This window comes from Kwoniella botswanensis, chromosome 1 (assembly GCF_036426115.1).
Source record: "Kwoniella botswanensis chromosome 1, complete sequence".
In the NCBI taxonomy this organism is placed as follows: Eukaryota; Fungi; Basidiomycota; class Tremellomycetes; order Tremellales; family Cryptococcaceae; genus Kwoniella; species Kwoniella botswanensis.
The window spans coordinates 15,484,860-15,511,726 of NC_088599.1; the positions used below are offsets into that span (position 1 = coordinate 15,484,860).

Consider the following 26,867-nt stretch of genomic DNA (forward strand, 5'->3'; position numbering starts at 1 on the left):
TTGTTCGGGATAGTTGTCGATGTGAGCTGCTTTGTAGACGTTGATGAAGACTGAGGTATGGTATATTTATATGAGAATTGATGGTGCACCTATGACACCTTCGCTGAGCACAACCGGCCGGTGATAAGCGTGATTCGGACAAGTACAAGTAAGTATCAGGCACAGGTGCACTGCATCCCAGTGAGGCTGATACCCGTTCTTATCGATTATCTTGTTGACCATCTCCCTCCAACTCTGCTCTCCTGCTACATTCACCGGCATTCACTGGCATCTGGTAAAAACAAGGTAGACAACCAACAAGAGTCAAAAGCCAACGAATCACCGAACCAGCGAAAATGACAGTCAGGCTAGACTACACAGTACCTCAGAACAAGTGAGATGCCCCTGATCTCAGATTCCATCGTCAAGATGATCAGCTAACATGCCTCGTTTCGTTCTAGGAACAACTCGATACCGAACCCACCAGGTTACTTACCACCTGCATCTGCCAAACAGCTATCCTCGAGGGTGAGCAGTACTATCTATCTTCACTTCATCACCCTAGAAACATAACCAATGAGAAAGGTGGATGACTTGAGCTGATATGGGTGATAACCTATAGAACACACAACCTGATTCCGATGCTATAATCAAGCAAAACAGGAAATCAACCGAACTGAAATTACGAAGAGCTTGGGATATGGCGTTGGCGTAAGTTTTTCACCTCTTGGAATCATACAAATCTGGAAACAAGCTCATTTGGATTTTGATTTTAATCTTGGGAATCGGTAGACCTGCCAAATCCCTTCCCATGCAAGCTATCATGCTTTATTTCTCCGGCTCGGGCGTCCAGATCTTCTCATTGGGAATGATATTCATGCTTCTTACTGGACCTATAACAGCTGTTTTCAACATATTCAGAGGTATGTCATACCCATTTCATATCAAAACAGAACAAGACAGGTATAACTGACGGTATCGGTGATTCGTGTTCCTACTATCGTTTTTAGCTTTCGAATCTCTTCGACCTACTCCTACTCCTGCTGCTACACCTTCTTCCAGAAAATCCAACGATTCACTATCAACGTCAAGTGAACCTTCTTATGGCCCTCTAGTCTTACCGATGATAGCGTATGTAGCATGTCAGGGATTAGTGTGAGTTTTTCTAGACCTCTGCGTTTGGTCTCAGACCACTTAATATCACCAACTGTCAACTCCCAAGCTAATTCATGACTGTCGTGTCTCATGCAGTCTCGCACTGGGCCTATGGAAATGCTCAACTATGGGTATACTCCCTACAGGTAGTGGTGATTGGTTACATTTCGAAACCAGATTAGATGTAAGTAACATTCCACTTTCCAAAGAACATCAGCATGCCAACTAATCCATTTCCAAATATAGCCTCCCGAATGGTCATCTATTAGATCTCTTGCTCTAGGTCAATCAATACCTCATTTATAGCTCGATGCGATACATGTATTGGAATATTTTCTATGCGAAGTTCAATGTATGACAGGAGTCGCAAATAGACAAGCCATCGTATACTATGCTGTATGATAGGGAATAGAATGTTACAACAAGATCTTCTAACTAATGACTACCCCAAAATACATTCTTATTCCTCCGCCGAGACTTCCCTTCCCTACTTTCGTTCTATGTATCTGTTGGATCTGTTGTCTCTTGATCTATCGCGCTATATTACCTGAGAAGCCTCATTCAAATCTTTTTGCTCTTCTTCCTCCTCTTTTACTCTATCTTTCTTCGCATCAATTTTATCCCCCCGATACTCACCAACCCTCTCATAAAACAACATAAATACCGCTCCTCTACTCTCATACAACGCCTCTTCCCCGACCTCTTCAACGTCAGCATCACTAATTCTCAACCATCCTTTCCCCGGTACCTTCTCTTCCAAACCTTCTCGAACTTTCCCAAAATATACACAGGATTCACATCGACAGGAATCAGGACATGATTTATAAGCTCTTGAAGGTGTATACGATCTGCTACCGGAGGAGGCATCACCATTATCTGTTTGAGTTGGGGTAGGTTTCCTTCGTATACAGATATAATGTCCTGAAGAATGTGTATATCCATAATGTAAAATAACACTTTCTAATCTGTATAATACCCTCTGTCGATCTATGTTCGGATCTGCTATACCATTCGATAAAATTGCTGAACCGCTGGTCTTGTTTTCTTCCCATATACCATTACTGATGAATTTCGTTAAATCCAAAATGATTGGAAAATTCACTCTGGCAGTTTTCTTCAACACCGATCCATAAGGTGTAAATTCCGATCTTATAAATAACATTCTCAAAGATCTAGGTGGTCGAGTAAGTATACTCTGTCTGATCGATTGAGTTCGACTGATCTGCCATTTTATAGGTATACTACCACTCCCTTCTCCATCAAGTTGGGGATGTAAAGGTTCCAAGAACGGTTCGTTGAAATTCGAAATCACATCGGAATCTAACATTTCTTTCAATCGATTTTCGACTCTTTTCGCTTCTCTACATCGTTTCTTTCTGGAGTTGGTCATTCGCTCTTCTTTGGTGGATGAAAGTGTGGATAGCCCTTCTAATGCTGCGAACGAGCCCGAGCCTGACTTTGAGGGGCTATTATTCGCTTTGCCGTTGATGCTAGAAGAGGGTTTGGTGGAATTTGGTGCGGAAGAAAGTCGGTCTACCTCGAATTGGTAATATGACAGAGTAGATCGTAAAGAACATGCTTCACAAGTTACATCGGATAGGTATTCGGGTGAGAGATATTCTGCGATACACGAATCGAGAGTTACGTCGCCCTGTGATGGGTGCTAGCTATGTCAGTCAAGCTGTCACAGGCCTCTGCTCGCATCATCTTGTCTTCAGCCAGCAGCAGGTCAACATTCTTGCGGCCATTCCCTTTCTCCTCGACCCAACATCACCAGGCCCGGTACATCCCTTTGATATCCACTGTTACGCCATAGTTCAGATCCACACTCACATGCAAAGGAATGGACAATTCCATCCCTCCCACAAGGTCCATCCTAACTTCCGTCTCCCATCCGCACTTCTGACAAACCCTCCTTCTAGCCATCAGTCCTTCCCACGGTTGAGCGATCCCCCTAATTTTCCGTCGTTTATTCGCACCTTCAATATCTGCTCTTCCACTTATTGTATTTTCATTTTTACTATTTGTATACCGCTGAAGGGAAAGGATATCGCCTAGACCTCTCAATCTACCTATTTCACCAGCTACTTTGAGAGCTTCGTCTGATATCGCTTCTGCCAATACGACGAACAACTCATGGGCATCTTGTTGTTCTCTCGTTGAGAGGAGGCGGCGTATTTGGGGTAGAGGATGTAAGGCCTGAAGAAGGTTGTGAGGCCGTAGGGCGGGCGGTGAGCGGGAATGAGGAGTATTGAGATCTACAATTCGAAATGAATATAGAAAATCAGTTGATGGCTATTCTGGATCTTGGGGCTGGTAGCGAAGATGATAGATGATAGATGGTGCTTACCCTGTATCACCTCTAGAAGAGCATCCGTGACTGGAGTAGGTGTATCACTTTCTACAGCTAGTTCTACGATCTTTTCCAGATGGTTCACTAATGAAGTTATCGATGCGAATGCCTAAACATGAAGCTCTTCCATCAGTCTCTGTCGAGGATGAGATGGGATCGGATCAGTTGGAAGTTGACCAACCTGTAAAACAGAATTCATATAACATAAAGTTCCTGATAGATTGACCATCCCTGGAAAATGGTCATTCGAAGCTACAGAACGCCATGTCAGCACTGAATTCTCAGCTTTATTTGTTGATGGTCGGATTTGTCTACTAACCTTTGAACATGTGATCGCCTCCGTTTCCATTCTGCTCAATCTTCCTTCTCCTCCTTTTCACTTTCTTCTCTCCCATCTGTATCCTCTCTTGCTTACCCAACAGAGCCTTACTGCTCTCCCCGGCTCCGAACCAACCGAACATTTCCAAGAGCATATTGGCTAATTCTATATACACTTGATGTAAGATCGATAAGATGAAGCGGAGTAATTCATCTAAAGGCCAGGGTGAAGAGTATACGATAGACGCTAAAATTGAGCTTGAACTTGGTTGCCAAGAAGTAGTGGGCTGTAATGGTGTTGATTCGTCTGCGAAGAACGAGTCCTCCGATATTTCGGATGGCGGAGTATCGGAGGGACTGAGATGGAGGTCGGTATCAGATTGATTACTTTTACTTCCACTTTCACTTTCACTCTGGCTCGGAATTGTGGCTTGACTTTGCTGAGGGGTTGTTTTCGGTATGGATATGTGTTCGAGAGGATTTACAGGATTATGCACAGTATATGTCGAATTTGAAGATATAGCAGTCGAAGTCGAAATCGAATTTTGATTTTGACCTTGATCTTTATTCGTTTGCTTGTCGTTCTTGTTTTTCCTCTTATTGTGATTATTTCCTTTTCGTTTCCTCATTGCATCTTTATACCAGCTCGAAGATCTCGCTACCTTCAGCTGTTTTCAGTGTAATCAAGAGGTGTCACTTGTTAGATATCATGAGTGTCGGAAGGTATCAAAGGATTTCGAGATGTGGTCATGAAAAGGTGGATGTGTGTCATTGAGTGAAGCGGAGATGTGCCACGTCTCCGTAGCTTGCACAATACCCAATGATGCGAATACGTGCGGTGTTTGTTGTCAGAGCTGTAGATCACGACAAGCAACCCTATACAGTTGTAGAGCACTCTCGAATCTACTGTACCGACCAACACATACTCCACAACAAAGCCAAAGTCGGATCAATACAGAGAGCGGGAAGACGAAAACCCGGCAAAGTTATAGGAAGGATCATCCCGACAGACAACACTCAAGATGGTCCTCGTACTAGTCATTGGTGATCTTCACATACCCACTCTCACGCATGATCTCCCAGCGAAGTTCAAGAAACTACTAGTGCGTGGTAGCTTATCATCTGTAATCAGATTTATCATAAAGCTAACATAGAGCATGATTGTCTCAGGTTCCAGGCAAGATAGGCCAGATCATATGTACAGGCAACGTTTGTGATAAAGAGACATATGATTATCTACGGACGATTGCTCCCGAGGTTCACGTCGTAAGAGGAGAATTTGACGAGGTGGGTTTCACTGCCATTAACACTCACCAGAGAAGGTGTTTATGATCTCCAGCTTACTTGCTTTCGTTACACGTTATGCATTATTGCTGTAGAACACTCATTTCCCTTTATCACTCACTATCCCCCATCAATCACTCCGAATAGGCGTCGTCCACGGCCAACAGATCGTCCCTGCCGGAGATGCAGATATGTTAGCTGCGTTGGCGAGGCAAATGGATGTGGATGTTTTGATAAGTGGTGGTACTCATCGGTGAGTTCGAAAGGGGATTAAATACCCTCAGGGTCTAGTGATGCATCGCACCGTACTGATGAATCAATAGTTTCGAAGCATTCGAATTCGAAGGTAGATTCTTTGTGAATCCTGGATCTGCAACAGGAGCATGGAGTGGATTATGGAATGGGTAAGTGTAAAAGTCTCTTTTTTTCCACCCAATTCATCGCATATAGATCAATGTCATGCGACATGTCACGATAAAGCTTTCATCATTACAATGGACTGAACGATATCATCACCTGTTCTTCGTTCTTGGTAACCGTCATATCCGTCAAGAGGTTGCTAACACCCTCTATCCTCTGTATGTAGCGACGCAACACCCTCTTTCGCCTTGATGGACATTCAGGGTCCAGTGATCGTCACATACGTGTACCAACTAGTGGAAGGGGAAGTGAGTTTCCGTTCATACAATTTACTTAACTCTGGTCTCCTTCCCTACGAGATGTACAGGAACTGGTTTGGTTTGGTTCGGTTTGATCTGACTGGATGAAATTGTGTTTCGTGCAGGTCAAAGTGGACAAAGTCGAATACAGACGTCCCGAACCTCCTAAGGACAATATCGCGGCTGGAGCTGTTGCGGGTGGAGCTGGACGAGCGGAAGTTCCAGCTGGTTGGTAAATCGATTTACTAGGCTAGAATTGATCTTAGAAGAAACAATGTTGTATAAATGGATGTCATTTCGATACCATTCCAGTCAATTTAGCGCCACGTCAGTGCTTCATCATTTCTGACCTACTTGCGTCGATTCCGCCAGAAAGGTCGAAGTTGTCCCAGTGGAGTTGGTGGTGTTGGTCGAAGAAGATCAATCTCTCTTCGACATTTGTCCGAATCTGCATATGAAGTTCGGGATATCTTCTTGACGTACATACCTGTTGTCTCAGCTGATAAGGAACCGGGAACGAGCACGGACGACGTCCATTCTTGCTCTTAGTTGACATGTCCCCTCGTCATATGTACTCGGCAAGAGCATTGACTTTTGGTAAGCAACATGATATGTTACGTCCAATCGGCCGGATCGGGTGCTCAAGCCCGAGCCATAGTGTTCGAATATTTTGAAGTACGACACAAAGAAACAGGTCGTACTTCGTTCATCTTTGGATTTACTTGGCTGAGTACTAACTTATCCAGAATCTATTCCATTGACGTACATATGCGTAAAAGGCCATGCGATATGCCGTGATAATTACAGAGCTGGCTGACCACCAACGCTGAGGAGATTGATGACCACTGGGATAAGCCGATGATATACATATTGTGAACTTGAGATAGAGACACACTACTTCATCAGAATGGAAGCGTATGCACTCTTTGTTATGATACGATGATCTTTCCAGTATAAGAATATAGTGCGGCAGACTGTCAAGATCTCGTTCCATGGCGCAGCGCCGAGATCATACCCACTCCAAAATCAGATAAGATCTCAATTGGTGCAGTTGACGATCGCGTCGACCTCCTTACATTGTTGGTGTAAGGCGATAATTTACCTCCCATCTCATCTCCTGCTGATAGAACACCGAAGTAAACCGATCCGGCAAAACTGTACTTCGTATCTATCCAGATCTACCCCAAAGCAAGCTCTCGCTGAGGATGGGAGGGGATGGAGCCGACATTGAAGACGATAGATCTTGAGATTAGATTTGACACTAACTTACTCCTCAAAAACGCCATTCCGAAGCCTTATAACATCCATGGATTGGGTAACTGGCTGGTGATTGGTACGAGAAATGTTGGAGATAGAATGGTTCCGCTGTTTACATTAGGTGCCGCTCGATACCTTATGATGAATTGGACTAACCCGATATAGACTATCGAAAATCGCGTTCAATCAACGGCCGTAACAAGCCAGGAATGACTTCATACTTCATCGCTATCATTTCCATCTTAATAAATCCATGTGAAAGAAATAATGACACGACAACAAGATTTGCAGTAACCGAGAACCTTGAAGCAATGACGTTATGACGCTATCAAAGAAATTGGTAGCTGGAATCTACAATTGAGGGGCAGTTGTAATTTGATGGTAGATGATATTCGTACGATTTCGAGTATGGGTAACTTATGTATCTGAGCTCCTCCAATTCAATCCAATCCACTTCATAATCTCACTCGCTTGGAACGTTAACACAGAAATGAATGAGATCCAGATCTCACTCCTACTTTTACTGTCGGGCTTTGAGATGGGAATCAACTTTACATTTTACCAAGAGAGACAGGTCGAGGATGTTTTCTACCTTTAACTCATTAACGAGCAAGCAGTCTGGTCAAGCGAGATAATCTGTTTGTTGTTTGTTGTTCTGGAATTTCATTTACAGCACACAGGAGGAATGATGAGAATACATTCATTCAATCGGCACAACAAAGCATAAAAAATTTCGCATGGGATCATTAAATGAAATTCAATGAAGTCTGGACTACTTGTTTCGAGGGAATCAAGGCTCATGATGAACACGATGATCATTTGATATGAGTTCTGTTCAAACCAAAACCACTGGATTGGGTTTACACTCGTACTCATGCTCATGCTTATCGTTCATCATTCATTGCCATACTCTGTCATAGTTGTTCTTATTCGGTACAACCAATCGTCAAAATCCCATGACGTCTTGTGAGACACACAGAGACAAACAAGTATAAAAATATAGCATTAAGATTCATGGGAATAACTCATATGATTCGGATTCGTAATCTTCCTCATCATTTTGATCTCGTCGATCTTCTAATTCGAACAAACATCGTACTTCTCAATATATACCTAAGTTTGGTGTACTAATCTCATACGTACCACTTCAAATGCCGATCAAGGTCTACCTCATGTTGGTAAAACTTATCTTGTAATTGACATTATCAATTATCTATCTATTTTTAATTCTACCTTGCCGATTCCTACGTGTATCATTCGCATGTCAGTAGTGCTTCGTATGACACGTATGCAGTAGCAATAGCAGCAACAGTAAAAGTAGTGCGATTTAATCATTTATTCATTTCCTTTGTTTACTTAGCAATGAGCAATAGCATTAGCAATGAAGCATTAAGTTGACTATATTAAAAAAGACGGAAAAGTAGAACAGACAAATTTCCCCTATGTATATATTGTATATAAACTATGTACATGAGTGAATTGACAGCTCAGACCGAATGATATGATGTGATGTTTGAATAGATAACTCTTTATACAACGAATATGAATTGGGTGGGATGAATGCAAGGGTATATATTGTGAATATGATTAAGAATTCTGTATGATGCGAAAAACAAATCCAAAACTGACACTACCATCCACCAACATGTATTGGTTCACCTGATAAGTGAACGTTGACAGCATGTGATCTCGACCTCGATTCGAAAGCTCTAGTCATATCAAACCCTTTTGTAGGGTGTCGATTTGACGACGATGATTTGTGATGAGGGTGATGATGGCCGGTTAGAGTGACTGGGGACGGAGTCTTACAGTCATCTGATGCCGGTGAAGATTGGAGTGAAGAGCTTGCGGAAGAGGTGAAATGCGGTGGATGGGGGGAGGAGTGATGTGTAACTGGTGAAATTGGTGGGGAAGGAAATGCTGCCTGATGGCTGGCTGCGGTCGGTATTTGAGGTTGGTAAGTTGATCTTGATTTGTATGGAGATGGTACAGCTCGAATAGGTCTTGATGAAGGTTGAGGATCTGGGGTGGTCTCGGGTGTGGGGTAAGATCGAGAAGCAGACACAACAGGTGAAGGTACGATGACTGATCCTTCTGAAGAGGAAGAGGCAGATGAAGCTCTTGCGATGGCTTTGGGACCATGTTCTGATCGGATCTTAGCTTCAAAGCTGGCAATCTCATCACCAGCTACGTTCAAGTTCCACTCTAAGTAACCGCACATCTCCCTTTCCATCTGGTTGATCTCCTTGAGGGCGAACATCTTCTGGGCGACGATACTCCACGATTGGTTGGAGTAGGTGTCGTCACAAATAACTTTGGAAGCGATCATGAAAGCGGAGATGAACAATCGATGGCCCGATGATCCTCGAGCAGCAGGATATCGCTGTTTTAGTCTTGAGAGGAGCATCAACGCGGCAAAGGTGACAACCGAAGGTAGTCGTGTACGATGTAAAGCGTAGGCGACGAAGTGAGCAAGTGTGGGTGTGGGGGCACCTGGAGCGGTAGCGGCAGGTATGTTGGGACATTGGAAGAGGGAGGTGATCTGTGGAGTAGAGATTAGCGAGATGTCCTTTGATTAAAGGATACTATGAGGTAGACTCACGAATCGAGCAGACATCACTGCCGTTTCCTCGTGTCCGTAAAAGGGATCTTGCGATGATCTAGATCCAGCAGGTTTGGTAACCTTTCGCTTACCCGATGGTGGGGTTGAGCTACTGGGTCGGTAAGCGGGGATAGCGGCGGAGGATGAAGAAGACATTGTTGGGCGAGTTGGTTGAGTGGACGTGGACGTGGAAGAAGAAGGTCTATTGATCCTTGAAGCAGACGTTGATGACGATGATGTTGATGTAGATGATAACGATTCTAGATGAGCTGAGGGTCTTCGAATAAGCTAAGATGGATACACAGGAATTGATGAGTCAGCTTTTGATTAATCAGAAGGCGAATGGAATAGATTCAAGGATGAAGGTTGAATTATATATGAGTCTCACAGGAAGCAGACGAGACATGATGTGATGTGATATGGCAACGATGGGTGCGGGTTAACAAGGGTGGCCAGATCGGATCGTGATGATACGAGTAAGAAAAGATGACTGGGGGGAAACAGTGGAAAGGGAAAAAAAGATTTGTAGGAATCAGATAGGATTCAAGCTAGAGTGTAACAAGGTATGAAAGAGTACGTCTCAATGTCCCACCCGGCACTACCGGCTTGAAATTGATAATGAGGGTTGAATAAGTGATTAAATCGAAAAGGAGAAAACCGATTGAAAAAGCGGCAAAAGGAGGAGTTAAGATGGAGCGAGGAAAAGATGAAATTAGATGAAGAGATGGTGAAGTTTTTCGCAAAAGAAGTAAAACAGGAAAGGGGGTAGTGAGCTATAATGATGGATGAGGCGTTGCTTGTCAAAGCGAGAGCAGGTAATGAAGCAAGCAATGGAACACAAGATACAAAGTAGTAGTAGTCTTCCCATGACCACGCCCCAAACGTCAATCAGATGGATCACAGACAGAGCATCTTCTTTTTGCAATGCCAACCCAACCCATCCAACCCCACTTGGGGTCAATGATTCATCAACAATACACACACACAGCTGGACTATCTTAAGAGGTATCACCCTCTAAAGCGATGAACGCGCGTGTATGATGTGCAGGTTGAAACCAAAGGACGATACAAAAGGAGTGGGGGAAAAGAAAAGAAAAGGGACAATGTGGTCCCGGCCGGAAGGTGTAACAAGGTAACCCCGTGCGTCATCAACAATGACAATCGCCATTCATCATTGATCTGATGATAAGGACAACATCGATTGATGGATGGCGCAACTATCATGAGACCGAGGGGAATAGGCCAAGATCGACAGGACAGAGTGATAATGTGATCACCCTAATCCCGCCAAACCCGGTTCGAAGAAGATCAAGATCAAAAAATCAAAGATAAAATTATGCTTTCAAACACGTCGGAAAGATGGAAGAGGAAAGGGAAAAGGGGACGAAGCAAGGTAGTAACAAAAGCCGTCATTGAAAAGATAGGCGTCTAAGCGCATCAATCGTGAGGAGGGAAGGGTACACACAACGCTAACAGTCCGGGAATGCATGGACATATCCTGTAACATCAATGATCCGTCTATCTGACTGTCGATCGATCGACTTGGGCTCATTTTGGCGCCACCGAGTCTGACGGATATGCAGGTGGATAAGATTGATGGGAATGGAAAAGGATTATGGTTCATTGTCAAAAGACAAAGACGAAACCAAATGAAAGAAAAGGTTGAATCGAATTGAAAGAATGGGAAAAAGACAAAATCCACTCAATCGCCAATTGTGAGAACAAAAAAAAGCAGGAGTACGCAAGAAGATCTTGACGGGTTTCATTCGGCTGATCTCAAAACACCAAGACAAGACATGACAAATGACGCTGACACTCACCTTTTCGATATTCGATCTTTTGCCGCTTTCCATAGAATCGATCTGGTTGTATGTGATAGCGACGAAATGCTCTTTGGTAGGGATGGTGAATGGAAGTATGCTTTGGTGGTCTTGTAAACTATGCGTGTAAATGAAGTGATCCTGGTTCTACTACTGTATGTCGCGCGATGTTATATATATGTTTTGAAAGAGAACCTTGTTCCTAAGTTTTAATGTTCTTGGTGAGGTCTGTGCGTTGTTGAGATGCGTTTGGGTTGAGTTGAATCGATTTATACACAATGATGATTGGAGCGCTGGCACTGCGAATGTATGTAGAGAGGAATCGATGATGTTGTGTTTCTATGATAGATTGGTTTTGCGGAGCTGGATATTGGATGAAATAGGATTGGATTGGGTTAGGTCTTTTATATAAACTAATTGGTATGGTAAGTTTTTTTAGGGTCTAAACTAAAAGATAGAAAGAAAGAAGGGCAGGGCGGTTAAAAAGGAAAAATTGAGCGAGCGATCGGATTCTTTTGTCCAACCCACTCGTATCAACAACAAAAGACATCTACTACGAAGTGTTGTCCCCGTTGGTTCGGATGTTGAAAAGCTACGAGGTATTAGAAGACCGAAGATCGATTGACTCAAAAAGAACTATGTCATGTAGTCTCACTGGTCGTTTGTTGATGTCTCTCGTCCTCCTTATTTTTCGTTGTCTCACTGGGAATGGGATAATTGGAATGCGATGGACCTCGGGTGAGTGCGGCCATAAGAGGGAAAGGCGGTAAACAACAGAAAAAGGGAATCGATCTTCTTGACTATTTTCCGATTCGATTCAGTTCATTTCTGTAACAGCGAGACAACTGTTTTTGGGAACAACCGATGAATCTCCATACATACAAATCCTGGTATGGGATTGCCCCATTCCGATCTTGATGTCAAATCCCGGCCGGATAAGAGAAACCACACAAGCGATTGTCTGACTGTGCAGAATAGACATATCTCTCGTAATGGTCGTCTAAGCGTCTTGGAGCTCAGCTGCAATTAGGCTCTGGTGAAATGAGGTTACTCAACGTCACCCGGATTTGGGGATAAACAGAAAACGACGTAGTTGGGTAAAAATGCGGGTTTTGACCTTTCGGAGAATACTTTCCTGCATTCCGTCAACCCCGGAATGGTAACAGATGCACCATGCTCCACTCGATTGGTAAGTTCAGCTAAGGATTTAAACATCGGGATCAGGAGGATGAAAAGGGTAAAATCGATCTCAGGGTCTATCATCGGACCGGTTATACCCACAGACAGATACATGATCATGATGCACCATGATCTTATTGAGCTGTGCGCCTCTCTATCAACAAGCAAAATGGGATCATGGGGCTCAGCATATGTATGCTCTGTATGTAAAGCAACAGGTGGATCTTTCGGTTTAATTGGTACACCGCTAAATCCTTGATTGGGTGCACATGGAATGATGTTCTGCGAGACATGTTTGACCCGCCAAATACCGTACCACGCTTGTGCATCGCATAAACATTCCAACTTCAAAGACGATCGACGACGGCCATCAGCCATGTACGTTAACGTTTACAGTTGTTGGGTTGAACCTCGTCAAATGAGATGAGCTCGCTTACACACACAGGCTCACACGATATTTATGCTAGTAATTGTAGTTACTTGGCTGGACATCCACGTAGTTTGTTCCCACGTCTCAACATTGTTCGTTTATGTACATGTACACGCATTTGTCATCATCGCCTATAGGCGCAACACCATTCCTCAAAGATGATCCCGAAGATATGAAAAATTCGATCGGTTCACCCATGGAAGTATGCATATGGGTTAACTCCTTGAATTCCATTTCCAGCGGTTTATCCGCCGTTCTTTCCCACGTCCGTTTCGAGATTGAAACGCCATTTCGTAATCAGAACAATCGCACACGCAACCTAAAAGCAATCTCGGGGAAGAGCCGGAAGCAGACACGACAAGCAAAAGCACAATCAAAGAGGCGTGGTCAGCTTTTTTAAGCGCGGTTACTTCGAGCATCGCGAATGCATGAAACGGTGGAATGTTCTTTTCGTTCTTGGCTTTTCGTATTGGCTATGTCTCGGTTTCACGGTGATCCAAAGAAATGCAATGACATGGGAATGACATGACAGCGAATGTCTCGGTTCGGAAAAGAAATGAAAAGAACGATTGGAATCGCTCATTGTTAATCCCGATGTGTACCCACGCCTTACGGCCTTAACCCCGTGGACAAATGGTGTGGCAAAGCGAGACAATGACAAGACAGATTAGATAAATTCTTGCTCATCCGTCACCAGATCTATTGCTGACACCTTGGAGTGTACGAAGTACGAATACGAAGTTCTCTCAGTTCGAGATACCGAGGTCCCCTTACCATTGGTATGGTGTCGTCTGAATGATACACCGAGCGAGCCAGATCATCCTACATCTCAATCTCCCTTCTAGGTGCGATACAATTTGGTCATGCCGTTAATTATGTTTGTTTACATGTGGCGAAAATTTCGTTTGACTCGATTAATCAAGGGTTTTCCTCTGTCACAAGGGATAGCGGATGGTTCCTTTTCGGATCTAGTTTTTCGAACTGGCATGGGAAACTGCAGTTCGTTTGTATCCCGAATGTTGTCCGCTTTGCCTCAAGCTTGTAACTTCGTTTGGGACTTAGAACCCTCATTCTCTGTTATGCGATCGATATGTAACACCTGTATTCACATGAGAGGCCATCTGATAGACGATGATGACTAAGCATTCATTCGTCGTGTTGTGATCGGTTTTACAGTACGAGCTCCTCCAATCACGACATAAATCGTATCCTCCGTGCATGTTCCATCGATGATCATGTATCGTATGTCTCCTTGAGGGTAGTCCAGCGTAACATCAATGCTCTTTCAGGAACAATTCAGTACACACACGCAGACCCAGGGTAGTGAGTAACCCCTCCTTTTGATATTTCGGCAAACCCTAAGCTCAGAGTCATTGCTTTCAATAGAGCGCTGTACTACCGTACCTGCCAGATGGCCCATAACCTTTTATCGCACAGTGAATGCCTTGATATTGTTCATCTCGGACCGGTTGTAAGTCGATACACATTCAGTATCACGTACTCGGTCGGCGATACGATGCTTCCATCTCCGAGAGGATAGATCCCCATGATAAAACTTGTTTTTACTGTGTCGCAAAGGTACATGCTCATGCTCATGCTCGAGCCGCTGTCCAGCCTTTATGCCAACCTGTCACTACCTCAACCCCTTTGCTCTCAAGCTCATTCTGCATGTACCGTCTGAGAGGTTCTTTGCGATCTTTAAAAGTTCGATTGAAAAGGATCTTCAGGTACACGCCCCATTCAACGTAAGAAAAGTGAAATCCGTGCCCTTGCGGTTCCTTTTGATACTTTCTAATGGCCATGGTATCCTTTCACTTAGCCTAGTTTGTATTTCGAACATCCCCAACGTTTCAGTGATCGTGATTGCACCGGTTGGATATATATCCGCTCCAGTTTCATCAGTATCGTTTGAAGAGCCCCAAGAGCTCTCGCTGTCGATTGTATCCTAAGCTTTCGGATTCAAGATAGGGCGGGATGGTCTAGTGAATAAACGTAGTTTCAGAGATCTCCGGGATCAATAGTTAAATAGTAGCTCCGAGTAAACTCCTTTGTGCGAAACGACTGATACGGTGTTATGCACTGGTCGGTTTAATTCGGCGTATATGTCTGGAAGAAGAAGAGGACGAGCGATTGCGTGACTTAACTACAGAGTAATGAACTAACCATCCTTGTGTTTGGATCTGTCATGAGCCTCAAAGTGCGAGAGGTTAATTCGGTCGGCACAGCATACAGACGCATTGGTGGCACTTGTCAAAAAATATGACGTCCGGTGTTGATTCCTGATGGCTCGCATTCGGATATAGATTTTGAGGCATGTCGCATCTGGACGTATGATAGCGAGTTGTGCATAACATGTATCACCGAGAGAAGAAAGAAAGGGAAGCAGATTCTGTACCCATGTCGGAGATGGCCTGTTCACTAGGTGACATCGCGGTCTATCCTGCTCACCCAGCTGCATAGAGGTTCTACAAGGAACGTCCTTTACAAGGAACGTCCTTGATTTGCTGAGTGACGTCCTAATACTATCGTCGTCCAGGAGATGATGCCTTGCTACGATGACAGAAGATGTTGGTAAATTGGAAGTAGACAGAAGCTCGGATCGGATGGATGTCAGAAACCGGGAGTCGGGCCTCCGGGCCTATGAGGATCTTTCACGACGTACCGACCGCTTGGTGCAGAGGGAAAGCCGAAGGGAGGCGCGAATCAGCTGAAAAGTGGAGTGAACTCCACTTCGGTCTTTGGGATCTCCATCAGATGCTCATTGCGTCAATGCGTGAGACAGGACGGACAAATCACACAATGAACACTGGCCCGTCTGTCAGAAGCTACGTACGAAGAGTCATGATCGATGGCCAAAGCTTTTCGTACTCCATCATCCCTGTGAGCATGTGAAAGCAATATCAAGACGCCACACCTTGCGATCTGTTGATATGATAACCGTCTTCAACCGCTGTTTCCGTCTGTGAATCTCATATCGTCGTACAACATTGGAAGAGGCGTTATCTATGACGTTATGAAACTATCACATGGTCGGGTAACTCATGGGGTAGGTAACGGGTACGTAGGTGTGGTTGCATAGAGGGCTTGTCACGGTGGTAAGATAATCGTAATCGCGGAAGTAAATCTGCTAGTCTGAGAACATGGGTGAGATAATCAACATCCGTGTACTGAGTAGTGAGATATCTTGCCTGATGGGGATAGGATATGGAGCTTGATTGGAGATGAGATGTGGACGTGCTACAGTGAAAAGGCATCACTATAGGCTTGATGTGAAGTTGGTCCGGGCGGGCCGGAGCCTGCTCATTAAGAGGATGGCGTCGGGGATACAATGATTGAAGCGGACCCGGCCAAGGATACCAGCTATCTGACATAAGGTAATCTACCAATGAGACCAGTCCCTTACGTTCGTCATGCCCATGGTTGAGAGACAGAGGTCATAGGATATCTTTTTACCATTCTCCAATACTGTCAGGATGGAGTGCCACAACAATCGGCAATAAGGTCGTGGGTCGTGTGTGACACGTGGCATAGCCGGAATCAAATGAACGTGGAGAAGGTCGTAGATGACGCTCGACCAAAAAAAGTTGAACAAACGACAATGTGTCAAATTTCATCTTGTCTGATTTGACATATCCTGCTGTTAGCATCTCGTTCTTCTAAGCTGAAACATCAACATAGAATTGTAGAATCAGGGTTTTGCAAAGCCAGAGCTCACGGCTTCAAGAAGTGAGTGAACGACTTGCAATTCAGGCTGCTCCTTCGATACACACGCATCCACATCCCTCTCTTAATTATGATGTTCATGTAATTTGCGTTTGAGCACTTTCAGTACTCAATAGAAAGTAGCCGTGAAACCGATATTAGCCTAATATGTCTGATCCTTACCTCACATCGCAATTTCTACTGTCCCGAATCATGTGATGGTATAGCTGACGAAATACTCAAGCTTAGGAACACGCAATCCCGGTCATTCAAGGACGATCGCCACCATGTCTAGCGCACCATCTGGCGAAAACACGACACAGAAGGAGAATTTCTTTCCTACATTAGGAGATGTAGCTGATCGAACGGATGCGCTGAAAGGAGAGGAGGGTGAAGATGAAGATAAGCAGATGCAAGAGATTGAAAGTCTGTGTATGCGATGTCATGAGAATGTAAGTTTAACGAATCCTCATCATCAGGTTAGTACAGTCATCGATCAACTGACTGGTACTTTCAATAGGGTACAACGAGATTGCTCTTGACAACTATTCCCTACTTCAAAGAAATTGTTGTCTCCAGTTTCAGATGCGATCATTGCGGTCATCGAGATACCGAGATTCAGAGTGCTGGTGAAATACAGCGTGAGTCAAAACTTCTCTGTCGTATATGCCATCCAACAGATTTATCTGATAAATCTACGATTTATAGCCAAAGGTGTTGTATACACTGTCCACTTACTCACTAGGGACGACCTCAATCGACAATTAGTTAAATCCAACTTTGCTACCCTTTCCATCCCAGATTTACAACTTACCATTCCGCCTGGACGAGGTCAGATTAACACCGTCGAAGGTATTATCCGGGATACCGTCCGAGACTTGAACATCTCTCAACCAGTCAGGAGAGTGATGGATCCAGAGACGGGTAAAAAGATCGATGAAATGTTAAGTGTTTTGAGGGACTTGATCGATCTGGAGGAAGATGAAGAGGACGACGGTGGAGTTGGAATTGACGATGAGGAGGTAAAGAAGCCCACTCAACACTCCGAAGAAGAAGGGGAACATGCAGAAAAACCTTTCAAACCATTTTCGATGGTATTAGATGATCCATCTGGAAATTCATTTTTCGCCTTTAACGAGTCGCCCTCGGATGCTCAATGGAATATGAGAGCGTATAACCGAACCTTTGACCAAAACGTCACACTTGGCCTGGTGGCCCAACCAGATGAGAACGGGAATGCGAATCCAGTTCAGACCGAGAACGGTGAAGTGCCATTGGATGAGAAACATAATTTGACAAGTATGGAGGAATTCGAGCAAAGGAGGAAACAGGATGGTGAAGTTTTACCGGAAGAAGTATTCAGTTTCCCATCGACATGTTCAAGTTGTGGTCATTCGCTTGAAACTAGGATGCAACAGGTCAATATACCTTATTTCAAGGTGGGTTCGCTCAGATGATGCTCAGTTCGTAATTGCGTCCTGCTAATTCTGTTTTTATGGCCTAATAGGACATCATTATCATGGCTGCGAACTGTTTCGCATGTGGATATAGGGATAACGAAGTGAAATCTGGTGGATCGATAGCAGACAAGGGGAAGAGAATAACGTTGAAAGTTGAAGATGAGGAGGATCTAAGTAGAGATCTGTTGAAGGTGAGCTTGCTCTCCCCAACAATCCATTCCTTTCTGTTCGCTCACACAATTCATCTTCCTCATAGTCCGATACAGCAGGTTTAGAGATTCCCGAGATCGACCTCAACCTTCAACCCGGTACTTTGGGAGGACGATTCACGACCTTGGAAGGATTACTCAACGAGATATATACCGAACTGTCAACCAAGGTATTCAGGACTGGAGATTCCTTGACATCGGGTATAGGACAAATCAATAACGAAGGTCAAAAGGGTGAAAGGAAATTCGAAACTTTCCTAAAAGGTTTGAAAGATTGTATTTCAGCTTCTAGACCATTCACTCTGATCATCGACGATCCCGTGTCCAACTCGTACCTCCAAAATCTCTACGCTCCTGATCCCGACCCCAACATGACTATCGAAGAGTACGAGCGTACATTCGATCAGAATGAAGATCTGGGTCTGAACGATATGGTCTTAGAAGGGTATAACAAGGAAGCTGAAGGTACTGCTTAGGGTAATAGTGCGTGCATGGGTAACTACAAGGTGACGAGCTAGTCTGAGAAGGATGCTGTTGTAGATTTGTAGACGAGTAGACGACTTGAGCCATTTCTTACTATAGAAGCAGGTAGATACATATAATTACATATCAGACCATTTCTTTGTACCATTTAGCACAAATGCATCTTACACAGACATTGTATCATCATTCTACTTATATTCCATGTGCAAGCAATCGAGCACCGCTCGAATTCACCTTCAGTGTTGTGTTCTATTTGCTTGCTACACGGGCAAGACACATTATACACCTTCCTCCAAATTGTATCCCGCAATAGTCAACAATCCCGCCAAAGTGACTTTAGCGATCGACACGACCTGTTCAAAATCGTAATTATCCCTTTGAGAGAGATCACCCGAATTGTGGTAGTAGGGATCGGCGATCCAACCGTTCCTTTCGAACACTTGAGTAGCGGGGAAACCATACGATATGAACGATTGATGGTCTGAGCAACAGGCTGCTGTCTTGCCTACCACCAATTCAGGAGAATAGATCTGAGATAGGTTACCTATCAAGTGGGAGGCTTCCGGGAGGTGGATCCTGTGGTAATGATGGATTGGCGAAAATGAACTTTTGGCTGGAATAGAAAGTCGCGCGAACTCACGATTCTGGTAGTCCAATTTGTAGGGGTTCTCCAGGCTGGGTACAAGCACATGCGTCAGTCGTCGTAGATGACACTTGATCAAGATTACGGAATCACCCACAGCGTGGTAAGCCAACATGTCAGCTTGCACTTGAAGTAATATGGTGGTGTTCTTTTCATGTAGGTGCTCTAACGATGACCGATATCAGCCATACATCAATCGCAATTACAATATAGTCGAGTTGACTGTTGTTCAGATTGAGGTGTATGAACTCACCAGCATAAGCATGACTACCCAATAAACCTTGCTCTTCACCAGCAAAGAAAGCTAGTACGACCTGTTTCTTGAACTTGACACCTTGTGTACCTATAGCGTGGGCCACACCAAGCAGATGGCCCGTTCCAGATCCATCATCATCCCCTCCTGGAGCGCGAGTCGATCCGAACGATCCTCTCGAATCGTAATGCGCGGAAAGTATGACATGTTCAGTCGAGTTGAGGGATGAGGGATAATGACAGATGACATTCGGTGAGTATCCCTCGATGAACGTGTGCAGGGTACAATTCGCTCCCGTAGCTTCTACTTTGTCTTTGATCCAATGAGCAGCTTTCACAGCACCAGGGGTGAAACTATGTCTAGAAACGATTCCACTCGGAGCTTCCCCTGTAAGCCACCTTACATCTCTTCTAATTTGATTGAGCTCTATACCTTCTGAGACAATCTTATCGATCTCGGGGGAGAATCTCAGATGTTTCGTTACGTTTGCCAAGTGTCTCGCGAATTGGGAAGGAACCGGGTCCCAGCCGTTTGCAAGAGCTGGTAAGGGTTTAGAGGGTAGTGCGACGGGCACAAGATGAGAGGGAAGGAAGGTGTCGATCATTGGTAGGTATGAACGAGGCACGTGGAGGAGTAGCGAGGTCGGTGATTGATGTAAGAGCCTGATAGGTTCCGAGCTGACTTGGGATTTCTTAGACGATAGGACTTGTTGATTTGAGTCAGGCGACGAAAGAAGAGCGAATTCTCTCGATGTGCTGGATATAATGCTCCATGCATCCACTGAGGAGTCACTGGGAAGTGATTCAGGATCTACACCAGCTTGTCCGACCCATACGATCCTACCCGCTTCATCTGATATATCGAAATTCAATGGGATCAGAGAGCCTGCACTGAGCCCATCTAAAGCTGATTCACCAAGCAAGCAGTCTTCGGATGGAAGGTAGATGTGCTCTTGTGTTGATGCTTGACCGCCGTATGTACCGTAGTATGAGGACTTGAGGCATTGTGTGAGTTGGGATGAGGGAGAAGTTGAAGATACGAGGAGGGTGTTGAGGGTGGATGAAGAGGGGACGACGCTGGCTGAGGCTGACCCTAGGACAGCGAGCAGGGCGAAGAGAGATGCCATGTTGGAGTGCAGCCTGTGTGACTGGATGGCAGAGACGTTTCGATTGAATGTCTAGATGGATGTCTCAGTGGTGATGAGAAGTGAGATCCAAGCGTGTGAAGTGGACAAGGACAACGCGTCGGTTATTGAGTCATCCCTTCGGAGCACACCGATCAAATAGCTCCATCTCATCATCAGTTACCATCAAACGCACACACCTCCTTGACACACAACAAAAACACACTAACGCCATCGACCCCATCATTCAGCTTGGCAACGCAGATCACCTTCGTAAAAAAGCGATTTTCGACGATTTTATCGAAAGATATCGATATATTCTTTGACTTCTTTTCAAAAACTGAATGTAAAAACAAAAACTACAGCACCCGGGATTCCCAAGTGGTCCCCCACCTTGGTACTAACCGAGCGATACCCAAGTTAACTTCGCAGAGCGGACGGGATGCGGTGCTTTTTGGGTTCTATGGCCGTAGATGAAATACTTCCCTTGTTGTTGTCCTTATATACTCTACGGCAGCACAAAATTGACTGCGCACGGACCTTTGCCCCAGATTTTTTCTACATCGAGGGCGACTGTGAGCTACCGAGCGGTCAGCCGCTATGAGAAAGCTCCCCAGACTGCCTGGGCAGTGCTGACATCATCGCCTTATGTAGTTTGATCAGGTGAACCATCGTATATGCTCTTTTGCATCATATCGTATATACGTCAAACCGGTTACTAAGCTAATGATAGGTACCTCTAGCTCCTCTACATGCAGTTCGACAAGAGATCAAATGATGGATCTGAACGAAGCAGACAGCTACCTAATTAGTTATCATCCACTACACTTTCCAAGTCCCTTTTCTTTTCCTCTGCAACTTTGTTCCTACCCCCATCAAGGCCGAACCGGTCAAACACACAACTCCTGCCCAGATGGTCGGCGCGTAAAACCCGTATTTATCGAGGAGTGCTCCATGGATGGGGGTACCCGTCAATGCGGTTAGGGAGAAAATCACCATCCCCAAGCCTGTCCTACTTCCAATTTCACTTGGACTTTTCGCGAAAGCCAACAGAGCAGGTACCATCAATGAGACATATGCTCCGGAGAAGAACCCATAGAGTAGCGCCACGGCGATTAAGCCTCCGACCGACCCTGCACCGAATATCGTGAATACCATGCCACCAGTCAGAAATGAGCAGATGGTAATCATGTTAAGTGAGCCGAATCTATCGGCGAGATGATTCGGAATGATCCGTCCGAAGACTGATGCTGCGTTGAGGATCGCTAGGGTGTATTGCGTGAGGTTCTCGGGCAATCCATGATCTTCACCATATACCTGATTCAAATCGATTTTTATCAACAGAGTCCTGAACTTTTAAACTATCACTTACTTGTAGATAATAGATCGGGAAGAATTGACCCCATGTGACAAAGAAGAAGCCCGCCACTACGAGACAATACGGTAGATCTGCGAATATCACTTTTGGTGAGGGTTTGACCGTAGGATGGGATTTAGGGGGTAATCGAGGTTTCAAACATAGATTGGCAAAGATCAAGCAACCCATCAATAGATATCCAGTATATTGAACGGCATGTTCGAAACCGTGGGAAATTATCAGGCGATTTAACATGATTGGCAAGACGATCGCACCAGCCGACGAACCCGTCACTGCTATTCCCATCGCCAAGGCTCGTTTCTTGTTGAAATACTGGGACATGATCGAGAAAGAAGGTAAGAGAATGATACCTATTCCCATACCTAAACCGAGCCCTTGGGATAAGAAGGTTTCCCAGAATTCCTTGCAAAGCGAAGTCATGAAGATGCTATATTCCTACCGGGTCAACATGGCGTTATAGCAGCCTGGATGAGGATGAACGGGGACTTACCAAATGATATATAAAACTGAACCCGAATACATCAGATGGTAGAAATAGCCTTTATCGTATAACGGTCCTGTGATTGCTCCGAAAGCAAATTGGAAGAAAAGCTGGACTGAGCCAACCCATGAAATGTCGGATGGAGAGACCGAAGGGTATTTGATGATGTAGTAGGATTGGAAAACACCAAAAGAGTTGGCATATCCAAAGGTTGCGAACACTACAGTGAAAATAGATTTTTAGCATGGAAGGAGAGAGATGTTCGTACGAAAGGGGCTTCAGCAGTACAACTCACTGGTCAACCATGCGCCAAGTACGCATAACCAGGCTCTCAAACCGCCATCGGGGACAGCCGGCGGTCCGTTTGCGGTAGGAGCTTTTTCGATGTCTGAAGGTGCTTCTTGGCTATCGTCCACCGCTTGTGAGTGACTCATAGCTGTAGCTGATGTAGGATAGGAGTGTGGGTTGGAGGTGGTGTCGGTTGACGATTGGGTTTCGGGTTCGAGTCTGCCACTTTCTCCGTTGCTGTCGAGCTGCTTTTCTATGGGTACCATCGTATGATTTCTGTTTTCCTACGTTCTTGTACTGAAGTAAGATGAGTAACTGTCTGTGAAATTCATGGGTATCCACCCTTTACCATCGATATTCTCGTTCATATATGTATCAACTTATACCCAGGCGCAATTGCCACCGCACTGGTCCGGTAAGGCATGACGGACTGACCCGCGGGTCAATCCTCGTTTCAGCCCGTTACCAACACACCTCCACCAAATGTGACCGAAGTTGAAGGTAGCTGTTCTGTTCTCATATATCACCTTGCACCTTAGCACCTTAGCACCTGCGCCTGATACATACAGATTTACGTGCATCGGGAAACTCAGACATAGGATTGAGGCCGACGGACCCGAAATGATTTGACTTTCACTACTAGGCCAAGTCTCGCCTTTAATTCATGATCAATTGGTATACCTCATAACTCACCGACTTCGATTTTGGGCTTCAACGTAAGACAAAATGTACATGCCATCGCATGACCGAACCACCGTGCGTACTAGGGAGGGAGAAGATGAAGAGGATAGGAGAAAGATCAAACGGCCTCGGGCGAAAGTGAGTGTAGCGGACTGGCACAAGCTGAAAAAATTACTGACGCTCATTGACAACTCTTAATCCAGCTCACATGTCTGAATTGGTAAGTGAGATATAAAACATCCTGTCCTGCAGATGATTTGCTTATGTTACTGTCCAGCAAGCGAAGGAAGACGAAATGTGATAAATGCTACCCTTGTTCATCGTGCACTACAAGGGGTGAAAGTGATTCGTGCCATTACGAAGAGGGATATGAACCCAGCTCTCACAATCTGTCGAATCACGAGTACAAGGCAATACAAGATCGATTAGAAAGGATTGAAAATGCTCTATTATCTTCTCCAAGACCATTAACCTCACCTTCAATCACCAGTAGGCGACGTATGGGGGGAGAAGGAGGAGCAGCGACACAGGAAAGAGCCCACAGCGTGCTGGTAGCATCAAGGAGCAAAACTAACTATGCGCCTTCACCGACATTCCAAGAAGATATGAACCCTATATACCCAGCGGTCAGATCAGATACATTCCCGAATATCATACTTACTACTACCCAGGCGAGATCGGCCAGATGGCATAGAGAGATGCAGTTGATTCTCGATACTTTACCAAACGAACGTCAAATGGAGTTTATGACGAATCATTATTTCTCGAAAATGCAATTTCTAGGTCTGTGCCCCGTACGCGTACTTGCTCCTATCGTCATAACGCTGATTGGTGATGAAAATACTGCATATAGGTCTGCATATCGTGGAAGGCGTCTTTCGAAACGAAATGACACAATTCATATCCCTCACATCACTCAATTTGCATTTTTCTGTGGATCCAGCTTGGTTAGCTCAGCTGGTTTGCATTCTGTGGTGAGCTTTCTCTTCCACAGTCTCAGCTAATAGGTATGGATGGCATGGTTCCTGCATCAACTGATTGATTATCGCATATAGGGTGACCTGCCATTATCTTACCAAAAACGAACAGCTTCTTCGATCCGAAGCGATGATCAACTTGGGATTGACCAAATCTGGTCTGATAAATCTTGCCATAGGGCTATATGATGCTTTGGAAATGGCTTTCAACTGCTCAGGGTGGTTGTTCAAACCCCAATTGAGGATCCTGCAGACGTTACTCGTACCGATATATCTCAAGTGAGCTGATCTCTTCCAGCAGTGCGAGCGGTCCGGATTGGAATGAGCTCACACAGTGCGGTAGTATGCAAGGATGTTATCATACCGGACCATTATACGGTCCACCATCCGATTGGTCCTGTTGTCTATGGTTCGACATCGCCGTAGGGATCTGCAAAGGGTTGGACTTACACCTAGACCCAAAGATAGAGGATATAGCCAAATTGCAAGATCCAGCTCTACCACCTTCCAGACCTATATACAGTATACAAATGATTCGACGAGTCTTCCACGACTTGTTACTGTTCGATACGTACTCTATCATCAATTCGACCGACGTATCGAGGAAATTGTTACCTTATGCCTTTCCTGACGGTAAGTGAAATGTACCCCACATACTATACCGCACAGTACAGTGGATAGTCAATCAACTTTCTGACGATTTGTTGACTGTAGAATCAATCTTGACCCCCTCGCCTTCTAACTACACCGATCAGGCAATTCTCTCAGAAGGTCAACCTTGCCCACGATCTGAAAAGTAAGTTCGGTACGATGAACTGGTCTCAAAATATGATTGTGATCTGACACCGCTATTGACCTATTCCAATCTATCGACAGAACTCCCTTCATATGGACATTACATCAAAATCTCATCTCCCAAGAATGGCGCAAGATCGTAGTCCTCCTGGAAAACCTTGATGAGACACCTTACTCAGCAGTGATGGAAAGGAACCAAATGCTCCGAGATGCATTTACCGATTTCTTGGCTTTGAAAGCGGATGGTGATTTGAATCAACATGAATCGGATGCGTTCGCTCTTACATATAGGTAAGTCTCCATGAGATTACCTTCATTTGTTATTGAGTACAGTACACTGATTTGCCGTATCTGCTATTTTCAGTTCCTACCAGCAACGTTTCTTGCGATTACATCGACCGTTCTTCCTCCGTGGATATCGAGATACCCAATTCGAATATTCCAGGATTACAGTGGTAAATGGGGCGCGACAAATTGCCAAGACTCATAGGAGATTACTAAATGATAGTTCAGACCGTTGTGAGTCACATCATCCTTTCGTGCTGGCGACTTACAGATATGCTGATGTAATGTGTGGATTATGTGTATATAGCCATTGTGAAAAGTGCTGTCTTCATGTTTCAACATCACATTACGGCATTACCTATCCTCCTGCTCCATGCACTACATGACCGATCATCTTCGGCTCAAATGAGGATCGAATTAGTAGAATCTTCAGAAGCGTTCATGAGGTCTTTGAATTCTGGTTTCCAACTTCATACGCGTATAGCTGCCAAGGGAGTTTGTATAGCTAATGAAATGATTAAAGTGAGTTACTACTTCATCTCTTCTCGAGACCATATTCAAATCATCTATAAAAGGCGGACACTGATGGATACTATATCAAATGATATAGGTAATTGATAATGCACCTGAAAATTTGGAAAATATAGAAGATCTCCTTCAATCCATTAACGTACAATCAAAAGCTGCCGAGATGAAATTACTGGAAACGAATATGAATGTGAACCCGAACACGAGTGCCATAACCAGTACAAATATCAACTCATACTTGGATACTCAACAACCACAAGTTGACGCCCAAGCCGATTCAAATATGATGACAGGGGATCAAAGCAATATGATGACTCTCTTGCCGAATGCCGAACAGAATTGGTGGGATACGGAGTATGTATTCTCGTCAGTTGCATGGAACGGAATGTGTGCTGATGAAATCATTTATGCAGCTGGACGTCGTTCCTTCGAGATATGTAGTTGAGCGATACAATTTCGGAATGTGGACCGGTGCTTCGTCCTGCTCTATAAACATGTATTATGTAGGGCGTTGTATACTCCTGATGGTTCAAGGGAATGTCTAA

At 44.6% G+C, this 26,867-nt stretch overlaps 8 protein-coding genes and 1 non-coding gene across 9 annotated transcripts; 4 read left to right on the forward strand and 5 right to left on the reverse strand.

The window, feature by feature from the left end:
• Positions 1–335: 335 nt before the first annotated feature.
• L199_005865 (uncharacterized protein) lies at positions 336–1,440 on the forward strand (the record flags this gene model as incomplete). Its single annotated transcript, XM_064891568.1, has 7 exons — positions 336–373; positions 441–507; positions 602–690; positions 772–902; positions 990–1,134; positions 1,231–1,318; positions 1,381–1,440. The coding sequence occupies 7 exons, from the start codon at positions 336–338 to the stop codon at positions 1,438–1,440; spliced, it is 618 nt and encodes a 205-aa protein (XP_064747640.1).
• A 232-nt stretch (positions 1,441–1,672) lies between these two features.
• Positions 1,673–3,960, reverse strand: L199_005866 (uncharacterized protein; the record flags this gene model as incomplete). Its single annotated transcript, XM_064891569.1, has 5 exons — positions 1,673–2,785; positions 2,968–3,392; positions 3,485–3,596; positions 3,669–3,739; positions 3,807–3,960. The coding sequence occupies 5 exons, from the start codon at positions 3,958–3,960 to the stop codon at positions 1,673–1,675; spliced, it is 1,875 nt and encodes a 624-aa protein (XP_064747641.1).
• An 867-nt stretch (positions 3,961–4,827) lies between these two features.
• On the forward strand, positions 4,828–5,984 carry L199_005867 (uncharacterized protein; the record flags this gene model as incomplete). Its single annotated transcript, XM_064891570.1, has 6 exons — positions 4,828–4,908; positions 4,976–5,092; positions 5,185–5,342; positions 5,413–5,493; positions 5,676–5,757; positions 5,874–5,984. The coding sequence occupies 6 exons, from the start codon at positions 4,828–4,830 to the stop codon at positions 5,982–5,984; spliced, it is 630 nt and encodes a 209-aa protein (XP_064747642.1).
• Positions 5,985–8,635: 2,651 nt separating this feature from the next.
• Positions 8,636–9,763, reverse strand: L199_005868 (uncharacterized protein; the record flags this gene model as incomplete). The annotated part of the gene is made up of 2 exons (XM_064891571.1): positions 8,636–9,547; positions 9,608–9,763. 2 exons carry the CDS (start codon positions 9,761–9,763, stop codon positions 8,636–8,638), a joined length of 1,068 nt encoding a protein of 355 aa, XP_064747643.1.
• Positions 9,764–17,025: 7,262 nt separating this feature from the next.
• Positions 17,026–18,883, forward strand: L199_005869 (uncharacterized protein; the record flags this gene model as incomplete). Its single annotated transcript, XM_064891572.1, has 5 exons — positions 17,026–17,190; positions 17,259–17,379; positions 17,447–18,177; positions 18,246–18,389; positions 18,455–18,883. The coding sequence occupies 5 exons, from the start codon at positions 17,026–17,028 to the stop codon at positions 18,881–18,883; spliced, it is 1,590 nt and encodes a 529-aa protein (XP_064747644.1).
• Positions 18,884–19,168: 285 nt separating this feature from the next.
• L199_005870 (uncharacterized protein) lies at positions 19,169–20,912 on the reverse strand (the record flags this gene model as incomplete). Its single annotated transcript, XM_064891573.1, has 4 exons — positions 19,169–19,466; positions 19,531–19,565; positions 19,631–19,698; positions 19,787–20,912. The coding sequence occupies 4 exons, from the start codon at positions 20,910–20,912 to the stop codon at positions 19,169–19,171; spliced, it is 1,527 nt and encodes a 508-aa protein (XP_064747645.1).
• A 354-nt stretch (positions 20,913–21,266) lies between these two features.
• Positions 21,267–21,381, reverse strand: L199_005871. The gene has a single exon (XR_010449968.1). It is a non-coding gene; the product is annotated as a 5S ribosomal RNA (ribosomal RNA).
• Positions 21,382–21,731: 350 nt separating this feature from the next.
• Positions 21,732–23,322, reverse strand: L199_005872 (uncharacterized protein; the record flags this gene model as incomplete). The annotated part of the gene is made up of 4 exons (XM_064891574.1): positions 21,732–22,226; positions 22,282–22,714; positions 22,778–22,988; positions 23,064–23,322. The coding sequence occupies 4 exons, from the start codon at positions 23,320–23,322 to the stop codon at positions 21,732–21,734; spliced, it is 1,398 nt and encodes a 465-aa protein (XP_064747646.1).
• A 460-nt stretch (positions 23,323–23,782) lies between these two features.
• L199_005873 (uncharacterized protein) lies at positions 23,783–26,763 on the forward strand (the record flags this gene model as incomplete). The annotated part of the gene is made up of 12 exons (XM_064891575.1): positions 23,783–23,875; positions 23,941–23,957; positions 24,015–24,520; positions 24,591–24,711; positions 24,793–24,993; positions 25,058–25,347; positions 25,429–25,510; positions 25,591–25,800; positions 25,874–26,028; positions 26,102–26,316; positions 26,405–26,676; positions 26,736–26,763. 12 exons carry the CDS (start codon positions 23,783–23,785, stop codon positions 26,761–26,763), a joined length of 2,190 nt encoding a protein of 729 aa, XP_064747647.1.
• Between the last annotated feature and the right edge of the window lie 104 nt (positions 26,764–26,867).